The 26,315-nt window shown below is 42.4% G+C and overlaps 1 protein-coding gene across 1 annotated transcript; it reads right to left on the reverse strand.

Annotated features, from left to right (window-relative positions):
- Window positions 1-5,790: 5,790 nt before the first annotated feature.
- LOC117663574 (somatomedin-B and thrombospondin type-1 domain-containing protein-like) lies at window positions 5,791-24,795 on the reverse strand. Its single transcript, XM_034413813.3, has 5 exons — window positions 23,938-24,795; window positions 17,391-17,585; window positions 14,081-14,159; window positions 11,947-12,123; window positions 5,791-7,537 (listed from the first exon to the last, which is right to left on the reverse strand). The coding sequence occupies exons 1-5, from the start codon at window positions 24,173-24,175 to the stop codon at window positions 7,420-7,422; spliced, it is 807 nt and encodes a 268-aa protein (XP_034269704.2). The 5' UTR covers window positions 24,176-24,795; the 3' UTR covers window positions 5,791-7,419.
- Between the last annotated feature and the right edge of the window lie 1,520 nt (window positions 24,796-26,315).

Below are 26,315 nucleotides of genomic sequence, written 5' to 3' on the forward strand. Positions count from 1 at the left end.
ATCTCCAGGGAAAATAAGTAGGTGAAAAGTCAAACGTCCCTTTCCAGACGCCTCCGCTTCTCCTTCTTATGTCAGCACTAGAGTAAATGCAGCTTGAAGTGCTGACATCAGGCTTTAAATGAGTAGTTTGTTTATTTGGAATGTTGGGGAACACAGTTATTGTCTTTGTATGTTGCCTAAATCAAAACAATTTCTTAAGGCACGGTATTATCTGCAGCATAATCCCCCTAGAGATTCTTATATTTTCCCCATCTTACTTGTTTTTAGGTGAGCCCTAAAAATTTGGTTCTTTCGTCAAGATTAGGGGATCTGGCAGGCTCTTTTAGGCTGGGAGGAATGGGGGAAGAGTGTTTTTTTATCTGTTCCCTTAGAGCTACTACTTTTTTTCTTACATAATATTGTTCTCTTCTTGATTTTAAAGTTGTAAAGCTGGCCAGAGTTCCTGGAGTTGGGAGGCCTAAAAGTGGGATGGATGGATGGATGGGGAAGGGAGAAATTTGTTTTGATATTTGGGTTAAAAGTCTTCAGGATGTTCAAACAAGAGACAATCTTGCTAAACTGTAGTCTCACAAGAATTGGAGTGTCTTCTCTTTGTATTATCAGTAACAGCTGGGTAGGAGTGGTTTTTTCTCCTGGTTGTCAAAATCTGATTAATGCGTTCTGAGTTGTGCTGTGTTTATCACAGATTATTGCTTGCATCATGGACAAAGTAAGACATCATGGTGCCCCTTGATCCAGAAATATCAAGATATAGCCCCCTACTAGAAAACAAGTCTATCACACCTGATAAAATATTTGGACAAGGCTATCAGCTTCATCTCTTCTTCCATTATAACCAATAGCAAAAAAGACACACAGTTGCCATGGGAAAGCTCACATCCTTTTTTTAAAAAAAGGCTATAAGTAAAGCCAGCAGTCTTATTCGTGCATAATGCAATTCTGATCTGCATTTAAAAAAGAATAACTACTGCAGTTTGAAGATGGGAAGACTTGGAAAAAGAGACAGGAATTATTTTTGTCCTTCTACCTCTACTGTCACAGCTCTAAGTCCTTTTTATCAGAATATATAATATTTCCAGAAATATGGAAGCTAATATGGGGGTGTTGATTGGAAACAAATTGAAAAAAGTATTTTTCTTTCTTTCAAATATCTCTCTCTCTGTCCTCGTCCTTTCCCCTGCCATTGTGATTTCAGACACAGCTACAACATACAGTACTGGGAAAGCTGGTAAGGATTTATTAGTTGGGTTGGATGTTGGTTCTTAACATTTATAGATTTTTAAAAATTGTCTTTCGTGATAGTCTTTTCATCTCTTATTTTAATATTAACTTTCCAGCTATGATTTCCAGACTTTAAAAAGATAAAAGAAAACAGGATTTACTTATATGGGCTTGGTATTAAAAGAAGAGAGCTGCCCTCTTGTGGAATATATTAGTAGATTTCACTGCAGTACCAGTTTTTGAGCTGCACAATTTTCCTTTTTGATATTTCCATTATTCTATAGCACAGTCTGCAATGCCTTCTGGAGCTTATGCCTGTATCTGTGGAGCTTATCTGTGTATTTTGCAAAGCAAACAAATTTTTCCAAAGAACTGAGAGTCAATTTGATAGTGCCAGAGGCTGCCCCACTTTAATATGCATACATACCTCTTGCTTGAGCATTTTATTTTAAACCTTTATATCCTGCTTGCTCTCTACAGAGTTCTAGGAAGCTGACTCTCATCAATCAAATTTTAATAAATTGTTGGAAAGCCTTGATTGAAATTATTGGTAGAGCAGCCAAACCACACTCCTATAGGTGTGGGTGGGGCCACAGATAGGCAGCAGCTCCAAAGGCATGGCATAGTCCTGTTTAGTTGTACCTCTGTTGTGCATTGTGACATCTTTTTCACCCCAACAAAACCATGACTGCACTATCTGCAATATAGGCTCCATGCACATGAAAGAGAGATAAATAGATACAATTCCTATTGATATTGATATTGATTGGTTCCTAATATGATTTGATTGCTTATTTGTACCCTATGACTATCATTAAGTGTTGTACCTTATGATTCTTGACGAATGTATCTTTTTATGTACACTGAGAGCATATGCACCAAAGACAAATTCCTTGTGTGTCCACTTGGCCAATATTCTATTCTATTCTATTCTATTCTATTCTATTCTATTCTATTCTATTCTATTCTATTCTATTCTATTCTATTCTATTCTATTCTATCGCACAAGAGCTCTGCCTACTCCAGAGTTAATTGCATGAGAAAAGCATTGCAATCACACCAAGCAGATCAGGAGAAAGCTAGGAACTGCCCTTAGATGGGAGGTTGTTTGCACAGAAACGACTATAAAACATTCACCTTTCAAATAATTGAGTAACTTTGAAGCACATGATCTTTAGAAGGTTCGTGGACTGCAAAGAGACCTAGAATTATCCTTGTTCTTCAGGCTCAGCAGCACTTTTAAGACAAGCCAATTCTACACACACTTTTCTTGTCAGGAGCTCAATTTCAAGAATTGTTTATTTGGGGACAACTAGAATAGAGGTGACTCTTTTCCCCCGCAGTGTTAATTTCATGCATTAAATTTCTTCACAGCTGTGTTCCTTGAAGTCCTAGTTGTATACATTTATTGTTTCAAGCACAAAACAATACTTTCACAGGGAGGGTAATACTGAGCAAGAATATTTGCAATTGCCTGGTTTTGGACTACACTCTGCTGGCTTCTTGCCTAATATGTCCACACAGAAGATATATTATAAAATCAACATTGTATTTGATAGAACTTATATTGGAATCTCATATTGCCAATCTGCTGCATTGTACATTAACCATTTTTATACACATATAAATAAACAGAAGAGTCTCACATAAAAGCACTCCAATCCATAAAAATATGCTCTCGTCGCTACAAACAGCTCTTTCCATATCCTGACTATCCAATAGCTGATGATTAAAGTTCTAATAGAAGAGAATATTTATAACTCAGGGTTGAACTGTGGGGTTCTTGGAGCTCTCTGAACTTTGTTGTTTTCTTATAAATGTTTCATTACCCCAACTAGGTAACTTCTTCAGATGCTGGATATTATTCAGATGCTACAGTAAACAGTTATCAAACTACTCCAATTTAATAGCAATAGCACTTAGACTTCTATACCTCATCACAATGCTTTACAGCCCTCTCTAAGTGGTTTACAGAGTCAGCATATTGCCCCCAACAATTTGGGTCCTCATTTTACCCACCTCAGAAGGATGGAAGGCTGAGTCAACCTTGAGCTTGGTGAGATTTGAACTGCCAAAATTCAGGCAGCTGGCAGGCAGCAGAAGTAGCCTGTAGTACTGCACTCTAACCACTGCGCCACCGTGGCTCATAATGCCCTTTAGATGAGTTGGGCATCTCCCTGTAGACTACCCGTATAACATACTGCATGATTCTAATTGTTTTAACAAATTACCTCCTCATAGCTATATGCACATAACACAATTCCAATTTGTGAGTTCAACATTGCAAAGAGAAAATGATCCCAATATTCTCTGGTTCAGATCTCAATAGAACTCAATTCCTGGCCTGTAGCCTAAAGATAAGACGTGTACCCTTTATTCAGAGTAAATCCAACCTGATCTTAATGACACTTGGGGAGATGGTCCACTGAATAGCCAAGCACTGGCTGTTAATGTTATACCTACTGGATAATAATGTATTCTACCTACGGGTTAATAAATATGCCAGTCTGGCTTCTTTAAAAAAAAGCAGGTATTCACTTTGCCACTCTATCAATTATTTTGTGTAGCACCAGCTTAATGTGGAGTAGAGATCGGCTTGGAATGGAATGGGAATTTCTATCCCCATCTGATACCTAGATCTGAAGATAGACTGGAGATTTTTATTATGTACTATCTAACCCGCTATTTCACAATCACAATTATTGGCACAAATGATAGAAGTGAACCTAAGCAGGATTTAAAGGACCTCTCTTTGATATCTTGCTATTATCTATTGGATGTCAATCAATATTTTATAGTGGATATCACATGTGGACCAGGGGTGGTATTTACTTACCTTCGCTACTGGTTCGCAAATGTAAATGCACGTGGGTGCGCTATGCATGCACCTCCTCCACACATGCGCAGAGGGTCAAAAACGGGGCATGATGATGTCCAGGCGGGTTGGCGGAGCCTCCCACCGCCAGGGCTATCGGATCGCGCGATCCCGATAGATTTGGCTGAATTTCACCATTTCACCACTGATGTGGACTCATCTCATATAATGTCTTGAGTAGCACTTACAATAGGGCTACGTTGGATCTAGTGTTTTTATACCTACTTGGTCAAATTGGAAATTGTGGCTACTTAAAATCTCTGGAATGGAGAACAGAAAGACTGACTTCTGAGAATGGTGGATCTAATACTTCTTTGCAGTCTCTTGGGGATTTTCCCTCAAAGCCTTCACTTAGGTTCTGATTGGAATGAAGGGATGATGGTCTGGAATGTGAAGTTTATTGTGCATTTTTCCAGTAATCACATACTTATTCCAACTTAGAAGCATTATGTTTGGACAGAATCTAAAATGAAAGAAACTACACTACAAACTTGCTAATGTTGCTATGGTTACTCATCAGCTTCAACAGCCAAAGCACACAAAAGCTTTGGAGATTCATTTCATCGCTTGTCCTTGTCCACCCTGGCTTCTCAAATCTGCCAATGCTAGGTTTGAAATATAGTTCCTCTTAGAAGACACATGCAAAAATCAGTCAGTGATCATAAATTAATAAAGAAACCAAATTTATATTCAATCCCTGTTTGGATTCTAATTTTCCATTGAGGAGTAAATTACTGAAACATAATAGTGGCCTCCACTTTTAAGCAGTATTGAAGATTCTGATCATTTAGATCTATTTGCATCTGGTTTGCATTTGGCAGATGGAAGCAGCTTTGATCTCTCTGGAAAATTATTTATGTAGAATAAATCATGCCACTCTGCTACATTTCCTGAACTTCTCAGGCACTTTCAATCTAATCAACCACAATGTCCTTCTGAACAATTATCTGATTGAATTTGGAAGGCACAGTATAGAGTACAGCAATAGCACTTACACTTATATACTACTTTATAGTGATTTACAGCACTCTCTAAGCAGTTTACAAAGTCAGCATATCGCCCCCAACAATCTGGGTCTTCATTTTACTGATCTTGGAAGGATGGAAGGCTGAGGCAATCTTGAGCCAGTTAGGATCGAACTCCTGACAGTGGGCAGAGTCAGTTTGTAGTACTGCATTCTAACTACCACCATGGTGCCACAGAATATATATAGGAAACAATTTTAACTGGAGAAAAGTGGCAAGAAGTCTCAATCCAACAAAATGCAATGTAATCATCATCATCATTTAATTATAGGAGCCCTAGCCATAATTTACATTATGAGCTGTGGTGGCGCAGTGGTTAGAGTACAGTACTGCAGGATACTTCTGCTGACTGCTGGCTGCCTGCAATTTGGCAGTTCAAATCTCACCAGGCTCAAGGTTGACTCAGGCTTCCATCCTTCTGAGGTAAAGTGGGGTTCAAGGTTGACGCAGCCTTCCATCCTTCTGAGGTGGGTAAAATGAGGACCCAGATTGTTGGGGGCAATATACTGACTCTGTAAACCACTTAGAGAAGGCTGTAAAGTACTGTAAAGTGGTATGTAAGTCTAAGTGCTATTGCTATTGCTACTTAACTGTATAATCCCACTCAAATATTACTAACAGAGCACATACAGTTGTCTATATAAAGCATTTCATTAAAAAAAAATCAAATTTCAAGTTTCTTAAACTCTTTAATCAGATACTGTCATAATTTTGAACAGAAACTTCTTTCAGGGAGGTTGCTCTGTCTTGGAGCCCTTCAAGAAATACTGCAGCCATGGGTGATGACACCAAGGAACTCATTTTCATAAGAGGAACTTAAGCCCCTCTTACAAAGAAACGAAAAGATCTCAACATATTGTCCAATTTATTTGCAGCTAATTGCCTCATCCCTACCCTAGAGCATCCCCACATGTCAATGAGTGAAAAGCCAGGCTAGTCCAGAGACATCTGAATTCTACCTTGATCAGACAAATCAAAAGATGTCTTATTTTCTTATTCATCAAAATCAAAGGAAGACACAGAGAGGCGTAGAAATGCAAAAAACACGGATCCATTAAGCAAGAATATGCATGATTGGGCTTCCCAGTGGAAGAAACTGTGAAGAGGAAGTGCATCTACAGATTAGTCATTCTTGTAGGCAATTTTCCCAATATAAATTGCCTCCCTAAAGCTGCCATTAACCTTCTAGGGGCCACATCAATCATTACTGTCCAAATACCAATATTCCTTTGGCCTTTTCTTTTATGCCGAAACTTAAGGAAGGAGAACGGGACTGAAAAACCAAGCAGCATATTTTCCAGTTTCACAAAAATGAAGCAGATGACTTAAAATATAGAGGATTAGCTCAGATCGTCAGTTCAGTTGAATACATGCAAAACAATTATGAAATTCTGTATAAAAGTACAAACCCTGAAATCTATTGCTGGTGCAAATGGTATAAAAATATGGATACTGCAACTACAGTATACATTTATTTATTCAGCTATTGCAATTTAAATATAAAAGAGGGGACTTTCCATGAAGCCAAAAGTTACAAGCCTGGAAATCATTTCCAACAATCTACAGCTTCCATGTTTACAGCAGGTATTAAAAGTTCCAAGCATAGCTTGGCAGCAGCCATAAAATCTAAAAACTTGCTTTTTGAAATATAAGGGAAAGAGATTCTTGGGAAGCTGAGTTCTGTGATCGGCATCACATCCGTGCTTTATCTCTGTTCATACAGAAACCATCCTGTGCTAATTTTGAGAAATGTTGCCAAAATTCCCTAAGCTCAGGCTTTGATACAAGATTTAGGAGATTATAAAAGTCCGAGGATGGACATAGAACAGAAAGATTAGATTGCTTTTGCTCCTCTTTGACTGTCTCCAGCTTTGCTGCAGCTGTCTTAGGCAGATAAGCTTTGTCGAAATGGAAGAAGTGATAAACTCAGAAAGAGAACTTGGTGAGCAATAGGTGAACATTAGCTCAACTTGAAATATTTTAATTTTCAGAGGAAACTGCTTTATGCACCTTGAGGGTGATCCAAATTGAGCACTGACAAGGTTATCTATCTGTATTCATCAGACTCTGCCTTCAGGTCAAAAGCTTACAATCCTGGGTCTCTCTTACAGTGATTCTTCTTTAAACCCTGCTATTCAATGTACTTTGAAATATAAAATATTAGGAGTGAGAGGTAGAGCTTCAGACATTGGAAGAATGTTGAAAAGTCCACGCAGCAGATTCCATCTTATTCCCTGAATTTCTGTAAATGAGGACTACAGTAGTGATAAAATCAATGTTGGTGGCATTAAATGAAAGTCAGATGAACAAGAAGCTGTGAACTGAAGGACAAATGCAAGTGTCCCGTTGACGAACCCTCTTCCAGGTCCCTCTACATCTCGGATTCCCCACAGCCTGCCAGTACAGTAGCTGGTTCCTGTAAAACAAAACGAAGCATGCCATGAAGTGGTATTTCCATTTCTAAAAGGACAGAAGGATAAAAGGGCCATGAATACCTGAGAGCAACTGCCAACAAGAGCAGAAATTAGTAGGATTGATCTCAAAGGTGTTTTTTCAAGAGGCAACTGGACTTTCTGATGTTTCTTTGAAGATGTTTCACTTTTCATCCAAGTGTTTCTCTTCAGAGCTGAAGAAGCTTCTAGCAAAATGTCTTCAAAGAAAAAACAGAAAGTCCGGTTGCCTCTTGAAAAAGCACCTTTGGGACAACCGTGACCTGGATGACTGAGAATCTCCATAGATACTTAGTAGGTTTGATGTTTGTCAACCTTGGCAATTTTAAGATGGGTGGACTTCAGCTCCCAGAATTCCCCCATCAGCACAGCTAGCTGGGGAATTCTGGGAGTTGAAGTCCACTCATCTTAGAGTTGCCAAGGATGAGAAAACACTGGTGTACATGACTGTCTTTTCTTGAGTTAAGGATTCTGAATCAGATCCTTTATATTCCTAATAACATGATAGAACCTTTTATGATCCAATTGCAGAAACATATGATGAAGAAATCTTGGCTGCAAAACTAATTTTTCTTTGACCCTACTTTATCAAGGTAGTATGTGCAGATTGGCTTTTAATCTGTCGCAAATCTGGACAGCGATGGTGGCAGGTTATTCCTAGACAAGCATTTCCTTCCTTCCTTCTTTCCCCAGCTTTATGCACATGATCATCTGTTGCAAACCTGCATTCCATAACTCCCATGTCTTCCTGCAATTCCTAAGGAACAGCTAATCTTTGCAAGCAAGAGACACTGGCTTTTCTAACACATGCTTTTTGCAAATGTCAGTAGTGCTTAATCAGGCCTGAACCTTCCAGTAGCATTTCATTAAAAAAAAAAAACTAAATTTTACTTCCTCATTTTAAAGGCTGTCTGTTTAAGTACCCAAAGATGTACAGTGTACAAATTGACTGCAGCTTTTAGAATTTATTTCTTAAGCCCATATGTACTGAATAAATTGATAAGGCACAATATGAACTTAGAGTCAATTTGTCCAAGGTACTAAAAATGTGAAGTATCTGTGTGATGCTGAAGGGGTATTTATTTCTGTAAACCATGGGTTTTTCCAGGCTGCTTTCTGGCTCCAGTCCTATTCCCATTCATCACCTAAATTTGCCATTAAAAAGGAAAAGGAAATCTCACAGCCATCCTACCCTTTCACATAATTCTTTGAATAGATGAATGATCTTCAGAGTGTATTCTCCTCTCGCCCTCCATTCTCAAGACTTTTTTCAACTGTTCTATCTTCTCAAGTGATCATGGCAGACAGATCTTCATGTCACCATATCCCCTAGTAGATTTGATCAATGTCTCTAAGTCTATTTCAGGAAGAAGCAAGGAGGACAGGAATATTGACAGATGTCTCCAGTTGCACCAAATGAAACCTCACGAGACATTCCAGACATGGCTCAGCTGATTCAACAAAACATTGCAGCCATACTCGCATGCGAATTAAATTAGTTGACATCCTGAAGCCATGAAGCCATTTTCATAACTGGGAAACTATTTCCCTGGAGGCTGGGTTGAAACTGTAGTTCAACAGTATTACACTTTCTTCTTTGCTTCTTTTTAGGGAGCAAAAGAAGAGGAACAGATCCAAACAGCAAAAAATTAATCAACCCTGAATGTTTGTCCCATAGAAAAAAGAAATAAAAACTTATGGGAATAACTGAGGCATGCATAATCTGTGCCTCTACTGTATGTCAGCATCAGGGTGACTCAAAAACTTGTGTGGCCCTTAGATACTCCAAAAACTGTCCTCAAATTCACTGAATATTTATAAATGCATTCAGTCTAATTTTAATTAATCACATTTAATTTTTTTTTTTGTCCTGACTTATCTGAAACATGGTCCCCAAAAGGGTAGCCAGAGGCCTATGACCTTCAATCTGAAAAAAATAATAATAGCATATTCCTGGTATAAAGGCTTTGAATTCAAGGAACAAAGGAAGAGTGAGGAGAAAGGGGATATTCCAATCTTCCCCAATCATGGCACAATCCAGGTATTGGTGATCTCCAATTCCTAGAATTCCCAACCTGCACAGCCATTTTCCATTTTCAGTTTCACCTTCTCATACATTTATTTCTGGGCAGAACATAATTATATCAGGCTTTAACTTTCATTTGCATTTTCACCAGTGGTGGGTTACTCCCGGTTCAGTCTGGTTCTTGAGAACCGGTAGTAATGGCGGTGGGAGGCTCCACTCATTCATCTGGACATCATCATGGACAATCTGCACATGCGCAGAAGCACATGCGCACACAAGTGAAGCGAGCCCGGACGCGCACGCTCCCCTTGCGAACCGGTAGCAGAGGTAAGGAGAACCCACTCCTGATTTTTATTATATTTTATAGCTTCAGCTGACAGTTATACTTGCTGCTATTGGGCTCTACTGAAATAATTTTGCAGCTATATACTGAAATCATGCATGCAGAAAATGCTTAATCTTCTTCTTTAATATCATAAATAAATTGTATCTGATGGGTTTTAGTTTTGTACTAAACACATCTATTGCTTCTAATAAACATATTTCATGTATAAAGCAAAATTTATTTCAAGTCCTGAAACAAAGCAACTTAAGTTCAAGAGGGAATTAAGCAGTTAACTGCTGTACATTATAGACTACTATAGATGCGAGCTCAGCAACAGTGTGTGTGTGATGACCCAGGGCATGGCAGAGAGATAACACAAACAGCTGGGAGTTCAAACTGCCCCTCTATTGCTCGAAATCTCCCCAAACGCTCCCACGTTTCTGGCCTGTCCCAGAGCAGAGTGATAACAAACCCCCACACAAATCTCAAGCTGCCTCTGGCTGCAATTAGTCCAGCCCAGCGCTGTCTGCACCAAGGCTGCACGGCAATAAATCCAAATGTATTTGGCAAATCAAGGAGTTCAGGGAACAAAAGATCCAGGTAATTAGTCCAGAATGCTGAAAGGAATGCAAGGACTCTTGGCAAGTTCAAATGTCAGCATGCAACACTTCAAGAACTCAGTGTTCGTTTCCGCTGCCCATAGTGTCTCCTTAAGTCTCATTCCCCAGGTGTGCCTGGTGAAGATGGGCGGGGCACTTTCCTCACAAGTAGCCTACTCACTCTGCGTTGATCATGCCTTCTCTGCACTCTCTGAGCCCTTGGATCAGGAGGGGATGGTCCTTGCTCCTCATCTGAGCTCCGTCTCTCATGTTCATCCTGCCTCTGTTCTTCCCAGCCTGCAGGCCTTATTAATTCCAAAAATCCTTGCCTGCACTGACTCTGCCCTTCCCCAGCTTCCTCCAAGGCCAACGGAGCTGCCCTCTCAATCGCTGTCAGTTCTTGTTCCAGCTCATCTTCCACTGCAGATTCAGACTCCAACGGGGGGCATGACAGTGTGCTAGGAGACAAAGGGTCCCCTGTACTGCTAGTAATTTATGTCGCTAAGTGCTGAAGTTGTACGGTGAGATATTGCATGACTGCAGTGACTGCAATCCTAATTGTCCCAATTGTTAACCGAGAAGTGCAGGTTGCTAAGTGAGCACTGGCCTTAGTCTCTCCCAGCTTGAGCCTCAGTAAGATTAGGGGCTGCCTCCAACTCCTCCCCCCCTCACCTATCTCCCCTCTGCCTCAGCCCAGAACCATGCAGCTCTGGGGGTATCTTGCCATGCCCTGGGAAGCTGCAGCCACCCCAGTTTCATCCATGGTCACCCTCATCACCCTGCACTCTGCCCCCCCAGTTGACCTTTGCTGTCTCCTGGCTCCCTGCTGTCTTCTTGAGGCATGTCTAATTCACAAGTACATGTTATTAGTAGCTACTATTTGGGATATCAATGGGGGAGAGATTTTTAAAAAATCAAAATGGTGGCCACAATCAAAGCCCCGTTGGTTTTTTACATGTTCAAACATGTATAAAAGGAGTGAAGCTTTGATTGCATGGTTCTACCCATCTTGACCTTTTGACCTCCCCAACTAATAGTCCAGTTACTGCAGCAAAACCTGATGGCATGGCTTGTTCATCACATCTACAGAGTCCTCTCACATTAACTCAGATACATTGCTTTATTGGTGTCAAGACCAAGGAATCTATCATCAAATATAGGTTAACCAGGTTTTGCTTTTGCATGTATGAACAAGCTCATATTATAGCATAACAAATTTAACATATTTTCTGTGATAGCATCTTCAGAAGCTCCAGCACAGAGCCATAGGACATGTGCAACAACAATCCCTCTAATAGTTACCCAGGACTTTTCAATCTCACTCGTATATTATTTCTTTCTTGCAGTGTAAAATCTGAGTGACATGAACTTAAAATGATCCAGTGCACATTTCCCCACTAAGCAAAAGACATAATTGATTCTTACTTCTTAGCTCCACTCCCATCCCCAGAGCAGTGTAGACTCTTCTGATCGAGGGCTGGATGTTGACACTCCACACACACTGTGTGTCCTTCACTGAGATACTTCATCCAATGAGTGTAGGAACTGTTCCCATGAAGGCAGCCTTTTGTGATGTCCATGAGCTGGAACTCAACACAATACCTGTTGTGGAAGAGATCAAAGAAGTGGCAATTTGGAAGCCAGAATGCTCCTTCGTTTTACCCAGCTAACCTTGTCTGGGCTCTGAAGTTAAGCAAGATTAGGTTATTAACCCTTGGAGGAGATAAAACCAGGGAATTGTAGGATTGAAGAGTAGACTAGGAACTGGGGAAAAAAATATCCCAAAAGAAGTTATCGGCAGAACAGATTTGTAGTGTTGTCAAGAAAACTGCATGGACATGTTCATATGGTTACTGGGAAACCAGGACATATTTAGCTTTGTGCTATTCCAGTTACTGATGGACATGACAGGAGAAACTCCATGTCCTAGTAGTAGCTGGTTGCCTTTATGAGAAAAAAAATGAAAGACTGAAAAATTTTGAATTTGATCCCCAAGATTCTTGTTCTTTTCTTCAGTAAGTCTCATTGTATTCAATGGAAATTCAGTACAAGAAAAGTGTGTAATGGGCTGCAATCTTAGACCTATAATAATTCACATAAACAGCAAAACTGCTTCTGCTTTAGGCTGCAGGTGTAGTCATATTTTTATTTGTAGTCATATTTGAAGAAAAACTTACATACTTTGCCCAACATTTTTTCTTCTGTGTGTACATGTCATGTAATCCTTCTGATTCACCTTTAAACTGGAAAACACAATCTAAAGACCACTTTACTTCCAGCTCTGCTTCCTGTATCAATGTCATGTATTAGATGACAAAGTGATTCTTACTGGTGGATCCTATATTAAAAGTCTTCTTTCCAATTACCAGGGATCTAAAACCATTTTCAGTAACATACCTATATAGTAAACAGGATTAGGTTAATTTTAATTTTAATTTTTTTTTTCATTACAACCCAATAATTACTTTTTTTTCAGGGTGGAGTCAGGGCAACTGAATGGAGCTGAGTGTTTACTGGCCAGATGCCCTTCCTGATGCCTCTAGGCCATTGCACTGTTCTTTAATTTAAATTTTAATAATGTAATGCCATACTGGCCATTAAGCAGGTTACATGTGAACATGCACAATTTTATGACTTTTTTGTGGTGGTGGTTACGTGAACCACCAGGGTTGCTAAGTGAACACAGTGGTCATTAATCAAATCCATTGTCCTCCACGGTTTCTGGTTTTCTCCAGAAACAAAAAGTAAATTCTGGTTTCTGGCAAAAAGATCATAAATCATGATCACAATTGCAGGATGCTGCAAACAGCCATAAATGAGGGCCAGTAGGCTCCCAAATTGTGATCGTGTGACCACGAGGAAGCTGTCAGAACTTCGAATTTAGGTCGTAAGTAGCCCTGGGAAGATCCGTTGTAACTCTGAATGGTCACTAAGCAACTGGTTGTAAATCGAGGACTACCTGTCAGATCTGGAAGCCATCTTTTACATTTGGGCCTTCATGCCTGCCACATTTACATTTTCTACTGTGGGAAAATGGGAGGGGGGATTGCATAGAATATGGGTGATATGTTGTCAAAATAACATTCCTTTCTCAGAGAGTCAAGGACACCTTGCCCTGGCACCTGGAGTTGGATGACTGGGATGTATTTCTAGTTTGGACGGTGGATGATTGGACCATGTGATGGATATGTGGGTGCTGGACAGCGACTTGAACTTTCACTTGGGTGGGGAAAACCTGGAAACTTTCAGATTCGGGTTTTCCAGATGTGCCAATATGACATCTCTAATAAAATGGAACTTTGAGGAAACTCAAGCCTCAGAATCTTCTTTTGTTGTGGGTGTTACTTGAAACCCTGACACTATCTGTAGTAGAAGTGAGGGGACTGAGAAGGCAAGATCTGCTGGGAGAGGAATTAGGGTTAGGGACATGCACTTAAGACTATAAAAGTCTCTCTCAGTATTGAGATTGTTAATTACAGTACTATTATTCACAATGTAGTTCAGTGCGACTAAAGGAGGCAAAACAATAGATTTTTTAATGCCGAAATACAGAACTTACCCAACTCTTTCTCTCCCGCTGAGCACAGCACGTTTTCTCCTTGCCTTTCCGTAGCCTCCGGTGGTTATTAATGCTGGGACTGATTATATGAAGGGGGAGGGGGGGAGAAACCACAACAACCACAGTCAGTGAAAACTGCACCCTCAAACTCATTTATATCAGCAGAATAATGAAAGACTGGGAGGCTCATGGAGCTTAATGCCTTGTTGTTGTTTGCAAGTGGGAAACCAAAGACACATTTTCTCCCACAATTCCAGATCACAAATAATTATTCATCCACTGCAGAATTGGGAAATCTTCATCCCGTTTCTTTCTTGTTGGAACAGGCCTGCTTATTATCATTTTAGAAGGAAGGAAGCTATTTTAATAATCCACCATAGTTCGGTAGAAAGAAATACAACACATTTGAATTGATCACCATAAATTTTATTTGGGTCTAAACCGTGTTTTGGTTTTTAAGGAAGATATTTTACCTTTTTAACACTGACTAGGGAAAAAAAACAATTTTAATTGTTTCTCATATTGGACCAGCTGAGGAACAGCACTGCTTTCACTTGCACCAAATTCTTCAATAGGAAACCCATTTGTTCTTCTTCCTGAGTTAGAGTGTCAGGTCATGGATTCTGCTGATATAGCGGTATAACTGCCTATCCATTTTCTGACTGTTTTCCTAAGGGATCTCCGTATTCACTGATACTCTAGAAGCCAATTCAAGGTTTCATAGCTGCCTTGATACAAGTATTTCCATATGTCTGAGATGAGGAACCTGTGCTCCTCTCCAGTTGTTGCAGAACTATAATTCCCAACAGCCTTGAGCCGCAAAGACAAAGTTGTGGTGCATGTAACCATCAATATCTGAAGAGGCATTCTGTCCTGAGCATATCCCATTGGCCCAACATATATCATAGCATAGCATAGCATAGCATAGCATAGCATAGCATAGCATAGCATAGCATAGCATAGCATAGCATAGCATAGCATAGCACAGCATAGCATAACAGAGTTGGAAGGGACCTTGGAAGTCTTCTAGTCCAACCCCCTGCTTAGGCAGGAAACCCTACACCATTTCAGACAAATAGTTATCCAACATCTTCTTAAAAACTTGGAGCATTCACAACTTCTGGAGGCAAGTTGTTCTACTGATTAATTGTTCCAACTGTCAGGAAATTTCTCCTTAGTTCTAAGTTGCTTCTCTCCTTGATTAGTTTCCACCTATTGCTTCTTGTCCTGCCCTCAGGTGCTTTGGAGAATAGTTTGACTCCTTCTTTGTGGCAACCCCTGAGATATTGGAACACTCTTATCATGTCTCCCCTAGTCCTTCTTTTCATTAAATTAGACATACCAAGTTCCTGCAACCCTTCTTCATATGTTTTAGCCTCCAGTCCCCTAATCATCTTTGTTGCTCTTCTCTGCATTCTTTCTAGAGTCTTCACATCTTTTTTTACATCATGGCGACCAAAACTGAATGCAGTATTCAAAGTGTGGCCTTACCAAGGCATTATAAAGTGGTATTAACACTTCACGTGATCTTTATTCCATTCCTCTGTCTATGCAGCCTAGAACTGTGTTGGCTTTTTTGCAGCTGCTGCACACTGCTGGCTCATATTTAAATGGTTGTCCACTAGGACCCCTCTCACAGTTACTACTATTGAGCGAGGTACCACATATACTGTACCTGTGCATTTTGTTTAGCTTGCATATCTTGCATAAAATACTACTGGTGTTGTAAAGCTTCAAAACCAAATATGGATCTATATCCTTATTATCATAAATCAGACAGGCAGTAACCTTTTCCCTCCGCAAGAATTGTGGATCTGTTAAACTGGTTTATCCCTTAAGAGTTTTATGAATCCCAACAGACTCCACAAAAATTGAGAACTCTAAAGTCCAGCCTGGTTCCTTGGTTCATCAAAGAACTGGAAGTGATAAGATAAATAGGATGAAGTGCAAATGCAGATGGAAATGATACTTCATCGTGATTACAACCCAATCGGCATAAGGGTACAATACCATTCCTACTTTGGCTAATTAATTCATGTCAATATAACAGCCATAGCTTTCTCAGCATATCTTCTAAAATGCTAGAACAGATCATAAAAATATGTATGAGTTGGAATGTTTCATTAATCATCTAGTCCAACCTCCCTCTTCACGCCAGAATACAATGAATCATCTTCAGCAGGTAATCATTTAACGTCTTGAAAACTTCCAATGGGGAGAAAACAGGGCTGGTCTAGATAAATCATTCCACTGCTTAACAGCTCTTACCATTAATAAATAATTTCTGATAGTCTGCCAGTATCTCCTTTCTTTTAATTCTTTTTCTTTGTCCTATTCTTGGTTTCTGCAGAGGTCTGCTTACTGTTGTGTGAATGACCTTTTAAGATACTTAGTGCAGAGCAACAACTTCACTAATTCCCAGCAACTCTTGATTGGATTCTTCCTGATTTGTTCCTAAACTTGGTAGGAAAGGTCCCATCTACCTGGAGATGCTTTCTACCTGGTCATAGAGGCCTTTCCCAATAATTATGATATGTAGTCCAGATGTGGCATGCTGATTCTTGCAGGGTTAATCCAGTGGTGGGTTTCAAAATTTTTGACTACCGATTCTGTGGGTGTGGCTTGATGGGAGTGGTGTGGCATGGTAGGCGTGGCTTGGTGGGCATGGCAGGGGAAGGATAATGTAAAATCTCCATTCCCTCCACAATCCAGGGGAAGGTTACTGCAAAATCCCCATTTCCTCCTGATCAGCTGGGACTCGGAAGGCAGAGAATAGATGGGGATCTATTCTCGGGCCAGCCAGAGGTGGTATGTACCGGTTCTCTAAACTACACAAAATTTCCGCTACCGGTTCTCCAGAACTGGTCAGAACCTGCTGAAACCCACCTCTGGGCTAATCCCAAAGGCAGTTGCCCTTTGCTGGAAACTAAAGGCTAAAGTGAGAGCAAAATTATATTTAATATTGCTTATTTTATGCACTTGGGAAAGTCTTGCAATAGCATCATGGAAGGTAAGTTCCAATTAAAGTAATTATAGAGTGAGGAATTACAGCACTGACTTAGTCCATGTCACGTAAGAACCCAAATCTGCCTATCCCCCCCCCTTCCTTATTCTTTCACAGAAATGGCCCATGTAAGATCCAGCTGTTATTTGAAACAATCTCTGTGCTTAGCGGAATCAGATCCATCTCTCAAATTGACATTTAGTATTATGCAATATAAAAATAACAGCCATAATAAATATTCCAAAACAATTTGCACTGTGGTTAAAAGTACTTAAAGGAGGATTTGAACTGCCTTTCCCCACTTACGAATGGAGTCCTTGCACAATGTTCCTTGCTGAGTCCAATACTCCAAACAGCCAGCCTTCTCTTCCAGAGCAGGGCAGGCTTCTCCACCGTTTCTGGGCTCCCGGATCACAGATCTCCTTCGGCGGCGGTAGGTTGCCTTGCAGTGTTCAGCACACCCACTCCATTCACTCCAGTCAGAGACCAGGCAGGAGGCCTCTGCAGAAAGTATAAGAAGTTACTTCTAAAAGCTGAGTGTTCTGACCCAGCTCCCCAAACACGACAAACCCTCTGACGTGAACTCAGAAGATTCCTTTATTAGGAATGCCGGCAGCCCCGGCAAAAAGTTTCTCTCGCAGGCTAACAAGTCCACCGGAAGATGAATAGCTGTCTGCCACACCTATTCTCTCCGCCCCCTGCCTTTTATCCCCAGAGCTATGGTGGGGCATCGCTACAGTGGTGGGTTGCTACTGGTTCGCATCCGGATCGGGTGAACCGGTAGTGGCGGCAGCAGGAGGCTCCGCCCACCCGCTTCTGCACATGTGCAGAAGTGCCGTGCGTGCACGAGATTTGGAACCTGCCCCTACATCACTAGCAACGGTGGCTCTTCCTTCCCCAGGATCGGCCCATGGCTCTCCCCTGCTCTCCTCTCCTCTGCCTTCTGCGCAGCCGCGCGTCAGGCCCTGGACCCAGCTGTTCCTCCTCTTCTTCATCAATCACCTTCAGACCTGGGGACTGTTGATTCTCCATCTGAGGGCTGACGGATGGCTCAGGCTCCGCCTCTGTCTCTCTCTCTCTGCCAGCTCCATTCCCACTTCCCCCTCGGAGGTCCCAGGTTGCCCTGATGCTGACCCTGACTCCCACACTTCCTCCTCCTCCTCCTCTGATTCTGGAGTGGCCGGAGGCCAACAGGCCACAACACTGAGATCCCTTCTATGCTGTATCAGGTCAACATCCCAGAAAGAGAATCTCAAATCATTCCTGCTAAGGAAGCATCTGAGCATGTTGTGGTTTATAGGTTGTCCTGAAGTTATAACCATTTAACGATAGTTCAAAGTTGCAATGGCACTGAAAAAGATGATTTACAATCAGTCCTTGCACTTATGACCATCGCAGCATCCCCACAGTCACATGATCAAAATCTGGACGCTTGGCCAAACTGGCATATATTTACAATGGTTGCAGTGACATCTGATTGCCATTTGCAACTTTCCCAGCCAGCTTCTGACAAGCAAAGTTAATGTGGGAAGCCAGATTTGCTTAACAAATGCCTGATTCCCTTAATAACTGCAGTTTGTTTAACCACAATGACAAAAAAGGTCATAAAACTGGGTGCAACTCATTTAACAACTGCCCTGCTTTGCCACAGTGATTCTGGTCACAACTATGGCCATAGATCAAGGACTATCTGTTATATAGATAGTATTTTAGAAGCAAGTCTTGAGGCTGATAGACTGAACAAAAATCAAAACCTCCACAAGTTAAAAAGACTTTCTAAATGTCTCTGTTCTGATTTTCTAATTAAAGGGTAGGTTGTTTCATTTATAGGGGGAATATTCATAAATGTGATTTCCCAGCTACAAGATGAAGCGCCACAGTCCATGTTCACCTACATCTTTATGACATTTATATCCCATCTTTTCTGAGTTCAAAGCAGTGCACCTTCCTCCAATTTATCCCCGCAACATTCATGTGAATCGGTGAAGCTGAAACATAATAATGGGGCCAATGTTATCTAGCCAGCTGCAAGATTTTTTTATTCTGCATTTTCAAATTCAAAAATTGATTCGCTTCTCAAAACCCTCCAAGACACAAAGTGGTTTTACTTTAGTGCATGGCATAAATCCAGTCACTGAAATTCGTAAACCAGGGTTTGTTTGGTTTAAAAAAAAAATTATCCCACCTTTCATGCAGGAGCTCAAGGCTTCACACACAGCCCTTCCTCCTATCTTCCCCACAAGGGCAACTATGTGAGGCTGACAGAGTTGTTGTCGTTCTTAGTGTGTATCTCCCTTAGCGGCAGGGTCAGCCTGTTTTGTGCTCACCTAATTCAGCAAAGCGTATCAGTACATGATGCCAAAAGGGTTTTGTTTTTCAGCTAGCTTGTTTCAGAGCCCGATACTGATTACAGCAGAAAGGGGGTAATTGGACCAGAGTCATCAGCTGGCTTCTGTGGCTAGGAATTAAACTAGAATTTCAATCCAGTGGTGAAATGTAAAATTTGTTACTACCGGTTCTGTGGGTGTGGCTTGGTGGTGGGGGGGGGGGTTAATGTGACTGAGTGGGTATGGCCAACTTTTTTTTTTTTAACTTTTAAAAGCATTTTTTCTACAACTTCTTCGGCTGAAGAGGTTGTAAAATAAATGCTTTCCAAAGGCTCTGATGATCCCAGCTGAGTTGCCTGATCGTCAGAGGCTTTTGTTTTCTTTTAAAAGCATTTTTTTTTTGCTTTTAAAAGAAAAAAAAGCCTCTGATGATCAGGCAACTCAACTGGGATCGTCAGAGCCTTTTAAAGGCATTTTTTCTACAACCTCTTCAGCCAAAGAGGTTGTAGAAAAATGCTTATAAAAGGCTCTGACGATCCCAGTTGAGCCGCGCGATCATCAGAGGCTTTTTTTTTTTACTTTTAAAAGCATTTTTTCGGCCGAAGAGGTTGTAGAAAAAATGCTTTTAAAAATTAAAAAAAAAAAGCCTCTGATGATTGCGCAGCTCAGCTGGGCATTGCGGGTGGGCAGGGATTTTTGCAACCGGTTCTCCGAACCACCCGTCGTCATCGCTACCGGATCAGGCGATCCGGTCCGAACCGGGAGCATTTCACCCCTGCTTCAATCTCCTTGTTCCTTCCCTGACATCTTATACTCCATTTCACTGGCTCTGATAACCCAGCCAACTGTGGCTGTCAATAAAACTTGCAGTACAATAAACCATGGCTCTCCTTGCATGTACTGTATACAGTTTCACTGTTTTTTTAATAAAGGAATAATCTTTTGAGCTTTCCTGCTGAACCCAAAGTAAAGCACTTGGCAGTGCTAGCTGAGAAGTCTATAAACTGCAGATTTAGGTAGAGACAATTGGGAAAACTGGGCTAAATCACTTTGATCTTTAGCAAAGCAAGATGACACCGGATTTAAGTGAGTTTGCTTAGAGAATTTCAGAGAGAGAGAGAGAGAGAGAAATCAAATATAAAGATCATAGACTACTCTGCAAACAAGCATTCCACTGACCTTTACAAGAAACATTGAGGTGACTGATCTTATTCTACTACTCCAAAGATTGGGCTATACCAATAGAACACCAGAAGATGGCAGTATTAGAAGATACAATACAGTACTTAAATCAATCCTTGATTGGTTATCAAAAAATAAAGTTCAATGGTTGTAATAAAAACTAAACCAGTGTGGGGAGGAAGAACCATGGAAATTAATTCATTTATAAGTCTGTTGGTACATAAATCATTTTTATCATAAGTTTCATAAACTTGCAAGGAATAAAGGAGAGTACAGTTATAGTAGGAGAATAACACAGCAGGATTCTGCATTAAGCATAGCCTGAGGCTTCTTTGATTTTATATCTTACACCAAGATTCCAGTCCTCATGGCCTTCCCAACTGTAATACTATCCACATAGATCAGGCCTGTGATTTTCAGGATTCCCAGTATATCTCCAAGGCACCAATTGGAAAGCTCTCCTAAAGAGCAGCTTCAATAATTATTTTCAGGCTAAGCATTTCCCTCTGGGCTGGGGATAATGGAACTTGCAAAACTTTTCTGGTGGTCACCAGAAAATGAAACAAATGCTTTGAAGCTAGAGACATTAATGTCAATGGAAAAAAAAACCAAAATACAGGTAGCCTTTGACTTATGAACACAATGGAGCACAGAATTTATGTTGCTAAGTGAGAAATGTGTTAAGTGAGTTTTGCCCCATTTTACTTTTTTACCACATTGGTTAAATGAATCATTGCAGTTATTAAATTAGTAACATGGTTGTTAAGTGAATCTGGTTTCCCCATTGACTTTGCTTGTCAGAAGGTCATAAAAGGGGATCACATGACCCAGGGACACTGCAACCGTCATAAATGTGAGTCACTTGTCAAGCATCTCAATGTAAATCACGTGACCATGGGGATGCTGCATCGGTCATAAGTGTGAAAAATGGTCCTAAGTCACTTTTTTCAGTGCTGTTGTAACTTTGAACGGTCACTAAACAAACTGTTGTAAGTCGAGGACAACCTATCCTGTATAGAGTAAAGACAGGCAAAAGAAATATACAGGTAGTCCTTGACTTATGACCACAATTGAGCCCAAAATTTCCATTCCTAAGCAGGACAGTTGTTAAGTGAGACTTGTCCCATTTTATGACGTTTCTTGCCACAGTTGCTGCCAAGCCAAGATTGCTCTAAAGCTAAATGCGTTCTAATGTGGCCATCATATGTGAAGACCTGTGGGATAAAATTCCAGTAAAAGCCTGAATGTCTATATCTGTGATGGTGAACCTATGGCACGCGTGCCACAGGTGGCAGGTGGTGCCATATCGATGGGCACACGAGCGTTGCCCTAGCTCAGCTCCAGCATGCATGCGTGCGCCGGCCAGCTGATTTTTGAGCCTTCCGGGCCCACCGGAAGTCGAGAAACAGGCTGTTTCTGGCCTCCAGAGGGTCTCCGTGGGCGTGGGGAAGGCCGTTTTCGCCCTCCCCAGGCTCCTAGAAAGCCTCTGGACCCTGGGGAGAGTGAAAAATGGTCCTTCTGGAAGTTGGGAAACGGGCTGTTTCCGGCCTCCAGAGGGCCTTTAGGGGGGGTAGGGAAGGCCGTTTTCGCCCTCCCCAGGCTCCAAGAAAGCCTCTGGGGCCTGGGGAGAGTGAAAAACAGGCCTACCTTGCCTACCGTGCCATTGCGTGCCAAAAACGGGGGGAACATTGGGGGGATGCCGCGCATGCATGCATGGGGGGGGACGGGGCACATTGAATTATGGGTGTGGGCACACATGCGCATGACCCCCCCACGCTCCCCACACTTTTGGCACGCGACGGCAAAAAGGTTAGCCATCACTGGTCTATATAGTGCCTTCCAGTAAATGTTAGCTCCTGGCAAATGCTTAGATTAGCTTTTTGGCGATGTACAGGTAATCCTCAATTTACAACTATTTGTTTAGTGACTGTTCAAAGTTACAATGCGACTGAAAAAACTGGCACTTTTGACCATTGTAGCATCTCCATGGGCCATGGTGAGTATGAAACACTCTTGGAAGACACAATCTCTCATTTCTAGCCAAGGGACCAATGGCACAGCAAGACAAAATAAGCAATATCTCCGTAAGCATAACCTGTGGCCTACTCCAGTCAGCCCCAATTTTCTCTCAGCTGCTCCATTTGTATGGAGACTGAGAAACTAACATTGCAAAAAAACCAAAACCCCAAAAAGTACACTTTCCTAGGGCATTCATCCCTGATCTTATTCTTTCAGATATTAGAAATATCTGGTTTTCCTGGATTTCCCCGCTGCTCAGGGATTCTGGGAGTTGACGGATTCAACAGGGCTGGGCAAACTTAGAAATTTTCTGACAGTGAGAGCAATCAACCAATGGAACAGAAGTTGCCTTCAGATGTTGAGCCGAAGTGGCGCAGTGGTTAGAGTGCAGTGCTGCAGCTACTTCAGCTGACTGCTAGTTCAGCAGATCAACTCTCACCGGCTCAAGGTTGACTCAGCCTTCCATCCTTCCGAGGTGGGTAAAATGAGGACCCAGATTGTTGGGGGCAATATGCTATTTAGTATACTGTCTTTGGTGTAAGCCGCCCAGAATCCTTGGAGAGTGGGTGGCATAGAAATACGAAAAAATAAAATAAAATAAAATAAAATAAAATAAAATAAAATAAAATAAAATAAAATAAAATAAAATAAAATAAAATAAAATAAAATAAAATAAAATAAAATAAAATAAAATAAAATAAAATAAAATAAAATAAAATAAAATAAAAAATGTTGAGGGAGCTTCATCACTGGAAGCTTTCAAGAAGAGCCTGGACTGCCATCTGTCAGAAATGATGTAATAGCAATAGCAATAGCACTTAGACTTATATACCGCTTCATAGTGCTTTTTACAGCCCTCTCTAAGCGGTATACAGTATCAGCATATTGCCCCCCCCCAACAATCTGGGTCCTCATTTTACCCAACTCGGAAGGATGGAAGGCTGAGTCAACCTTAAGCCTGATGAGATTTGAACTGCCGAACTGCAGCTACCAGTCAGCTGAAGTAGCCTGCAGTGCTGCACTCTAACCACGGCGCCTCCTCGGCAGGTAAAGTCTGCTGAGGGGGTGGGGCGGGTTGGACTAGATGACCTACAAGGTCCCTTCCAACCCTCTCATCATCTGTATCTGTCTCTAACTCGCAGAGTCGCCAGGCCACTCGCCCCACAAGGCGCAGCAGCGGAGCCTCCAAGGCGCGGCAGCTGCTACCGTAGCGCGGCCGAGAGAAGCGCTCCGAAGAAAAGAGCGTGGGAGAAGCAGGCGGGAACCCGCCTTTCGCCCTCTCAGGCCCGCTTATCCACCCACCCCGGGGCCTCGCGGAGACGCACCTGGGCAAAAGCGCCGGTAGTCGCTGCAGCAATCCAAGGTGGAAAGGCAAGCCTGGTCGCAATAGCAGAGCCCGTAGGATCCGTCGGGTCTCCAACCGGCGCTCGCGCACTCCAGGCTCCTGCCCGAGCAGCAGCGTCCCAGCTCGGCGCAGCCACCCGCCGCTCCCGCCTCGGCCAACAGGGCGGAGAAGAAGAGCAGCGCGCCCGCCAGGCTTCGAGAGCCGCGGGTCACCGGCATGGCTGTGGCCCGGCCGGTTGGAAAGGAAAGCAAAACGGGGCGCGGGTTGGCCGTGCAGCGCCTAGCACCACCCTCCTGCGGGCTTAACGCAACCCGCCTTAAGTCTGAGGTGACGTAAGTGAGGGCGCCCCGGCCCCGCCAAAAAAAAAAAGCAGCAGAGCCCCGGGGCGACGTCTTCCCAAGTTTTGCCGCTGCCCACGCGCGGAGGGAACCCGCGAAGGAACGCTAATCCTGTTTTAAGATGGAAGAGGATTTTTTTCCCGCGCGTTTCGGGCAATATGAAAGCAGCCCCCAAAGGAAAAGTTTGGGTGCCACCTCCGAGCCACCCCCGCCAGTTCCCTGCGCAACGTTGGCGGGGCGGCTGCGCCTCAACCTCCTAGTTGAGGATCCGCGCAAGAAAAGGCCAGAAAGTTGATCTTTGGAATTCGAGCTCCTGACTTAGCCTGCGATTACTGCCCACGAGCCCTGCCCGAGGTGGCGGGAGGGATCCCCGCCTATATTCTACCTAACCTTTGCCTTTTTCTGTGGATTCAGCTCAGGCGCGCTCAAAGGAACCGAGTCGGTCGCGACGCCTTCCAGTCAACCTGGACTGGGCTGGAGTGGAAGGAAGCCGTTACTCTAAAAGTAAGGCGTGTTTGCCAAGGGAGGCAGCGCACTTTGCCGGGATTTTCTTTTGACTTTGGGACGCTGCCAGGGGATCCACATTAAAGAGCTTTCCTCTAATTCGGGAGGTTGGCAGAGAAGCGAGGTTGGTGTAAAATTGCAAGCGCTGGGTTGCTGAGCATGGGGCGGATGAGTAGTAGTACCCCTCTTAACAGTTTTCCGTATTGGAGAAGTTAAGGAATGCGCGTTTTTGCCGGTTTTGTTTCCCTTCCAACTGGGAGAGGCTCCAACTGCTCTTCTGGGGGCACTGGGTGACTGGGGGCAGGTGTGCTGAAGGATATGGCATATGGGACTGTTACCCTGAGGAGTGCTAACCCTCTGTTTCAAATTAGCCTGCAGGGGCATCCAGGTGTGGGTGTGAAAGCAAGTAAAAAAAGTCAGCCACAATTGATGAAAACTTTTTTATTCCATACAAGGAAAAAAATATAGTTTTCTGAACCTTTGATTATGATTGTTAGCTTGACTGTTTACACACACACACACACACACACACACACACACACACACACATATATATACAGGGACAACTCTCACCCTGGTCATCACTTTGTTACCCTCCTACCATCGGGAAGGAGATATAGAAGTATAGCCAGCGGCACAAACAGGCTGAAGAACAGTTTTTATCCATGGGCTGTCAGACTCCTGAATGAGAAATAACATCATAACTATGTAGTATGATGGACTGCAGGGCCGGCGCAATCAGGGGTGAAATCCAGCAGGTTCTGGCAGGTTCTGGAGCACCAGTAGCGGAGATTAAGAAGTTCGGAGAACCGGTAGCGGAAAATTAGTTTGGAAAACCGGCAAATATCACCTCTGGCTGGTCCCAGAGTGGGGTGGAAATGTGGATTTTGCAGTATCCTTCCCCAAGCCACGCCCACCAAGCCACACCCACAGAACTGGTAGTAAAAAAAAATTGGATTTCACCACTGGGCGCAACGTGTAACATGTTCACACTGGTGCAATATTACTGGATGTCTTGTTAATATGATTTATTGGGTTAGGGATGTTCTGTCTTCACTGTGAAGACAGAACGCAATTGTATTGCGTTGGGGGGGGTGCACTGAGGGAGCTCAACCAATCTCATCGCACATATGTTGTGCACTGACAATAAAGATTTGAATTGAATTGAATTGAATTGACAGACACTAGCCTGATTGACTGGTTACAGGAGCGGAGGAGGGCACATGGTGAAGGAGGTATTACATGCACCACCCTAGGGTTATCCAGAACTGTCCTTATTGCTGCATTCGGTATCAATTGTAGCTTCTGAATACTCTTCAAGGGCAGCCCCATGTAGAGCGCATTGCAATAATCCAAACAAGAAGTAACCAGGGAACAAGTGATTGAGAGCTCATAAACCCAGATGCAGAAGGAGCCTGCATAAGAGGTAACCAACACTTTGCATCAAGTGGGCAGGACTCTGCTTAATCCTGATGCCCAACCTGAAATGGTCACAGAGGGAAAAGACAGGCCTGAT

Source organism: Pantherophis guttatus, chromosome 3 (genome assembly GCF_059756535.1).
Source record: "Pantherophis guttatus breed Tessera chromosome 3, ASM5975653v1, whole genome shotgun sequence".
NCBI classification, from domain to species: Eukaryota; Metazoa; Chordata; class Lepidosauria; order Squamata; family Colubridae; genus Pantherophis; species Pantherophis guttatus.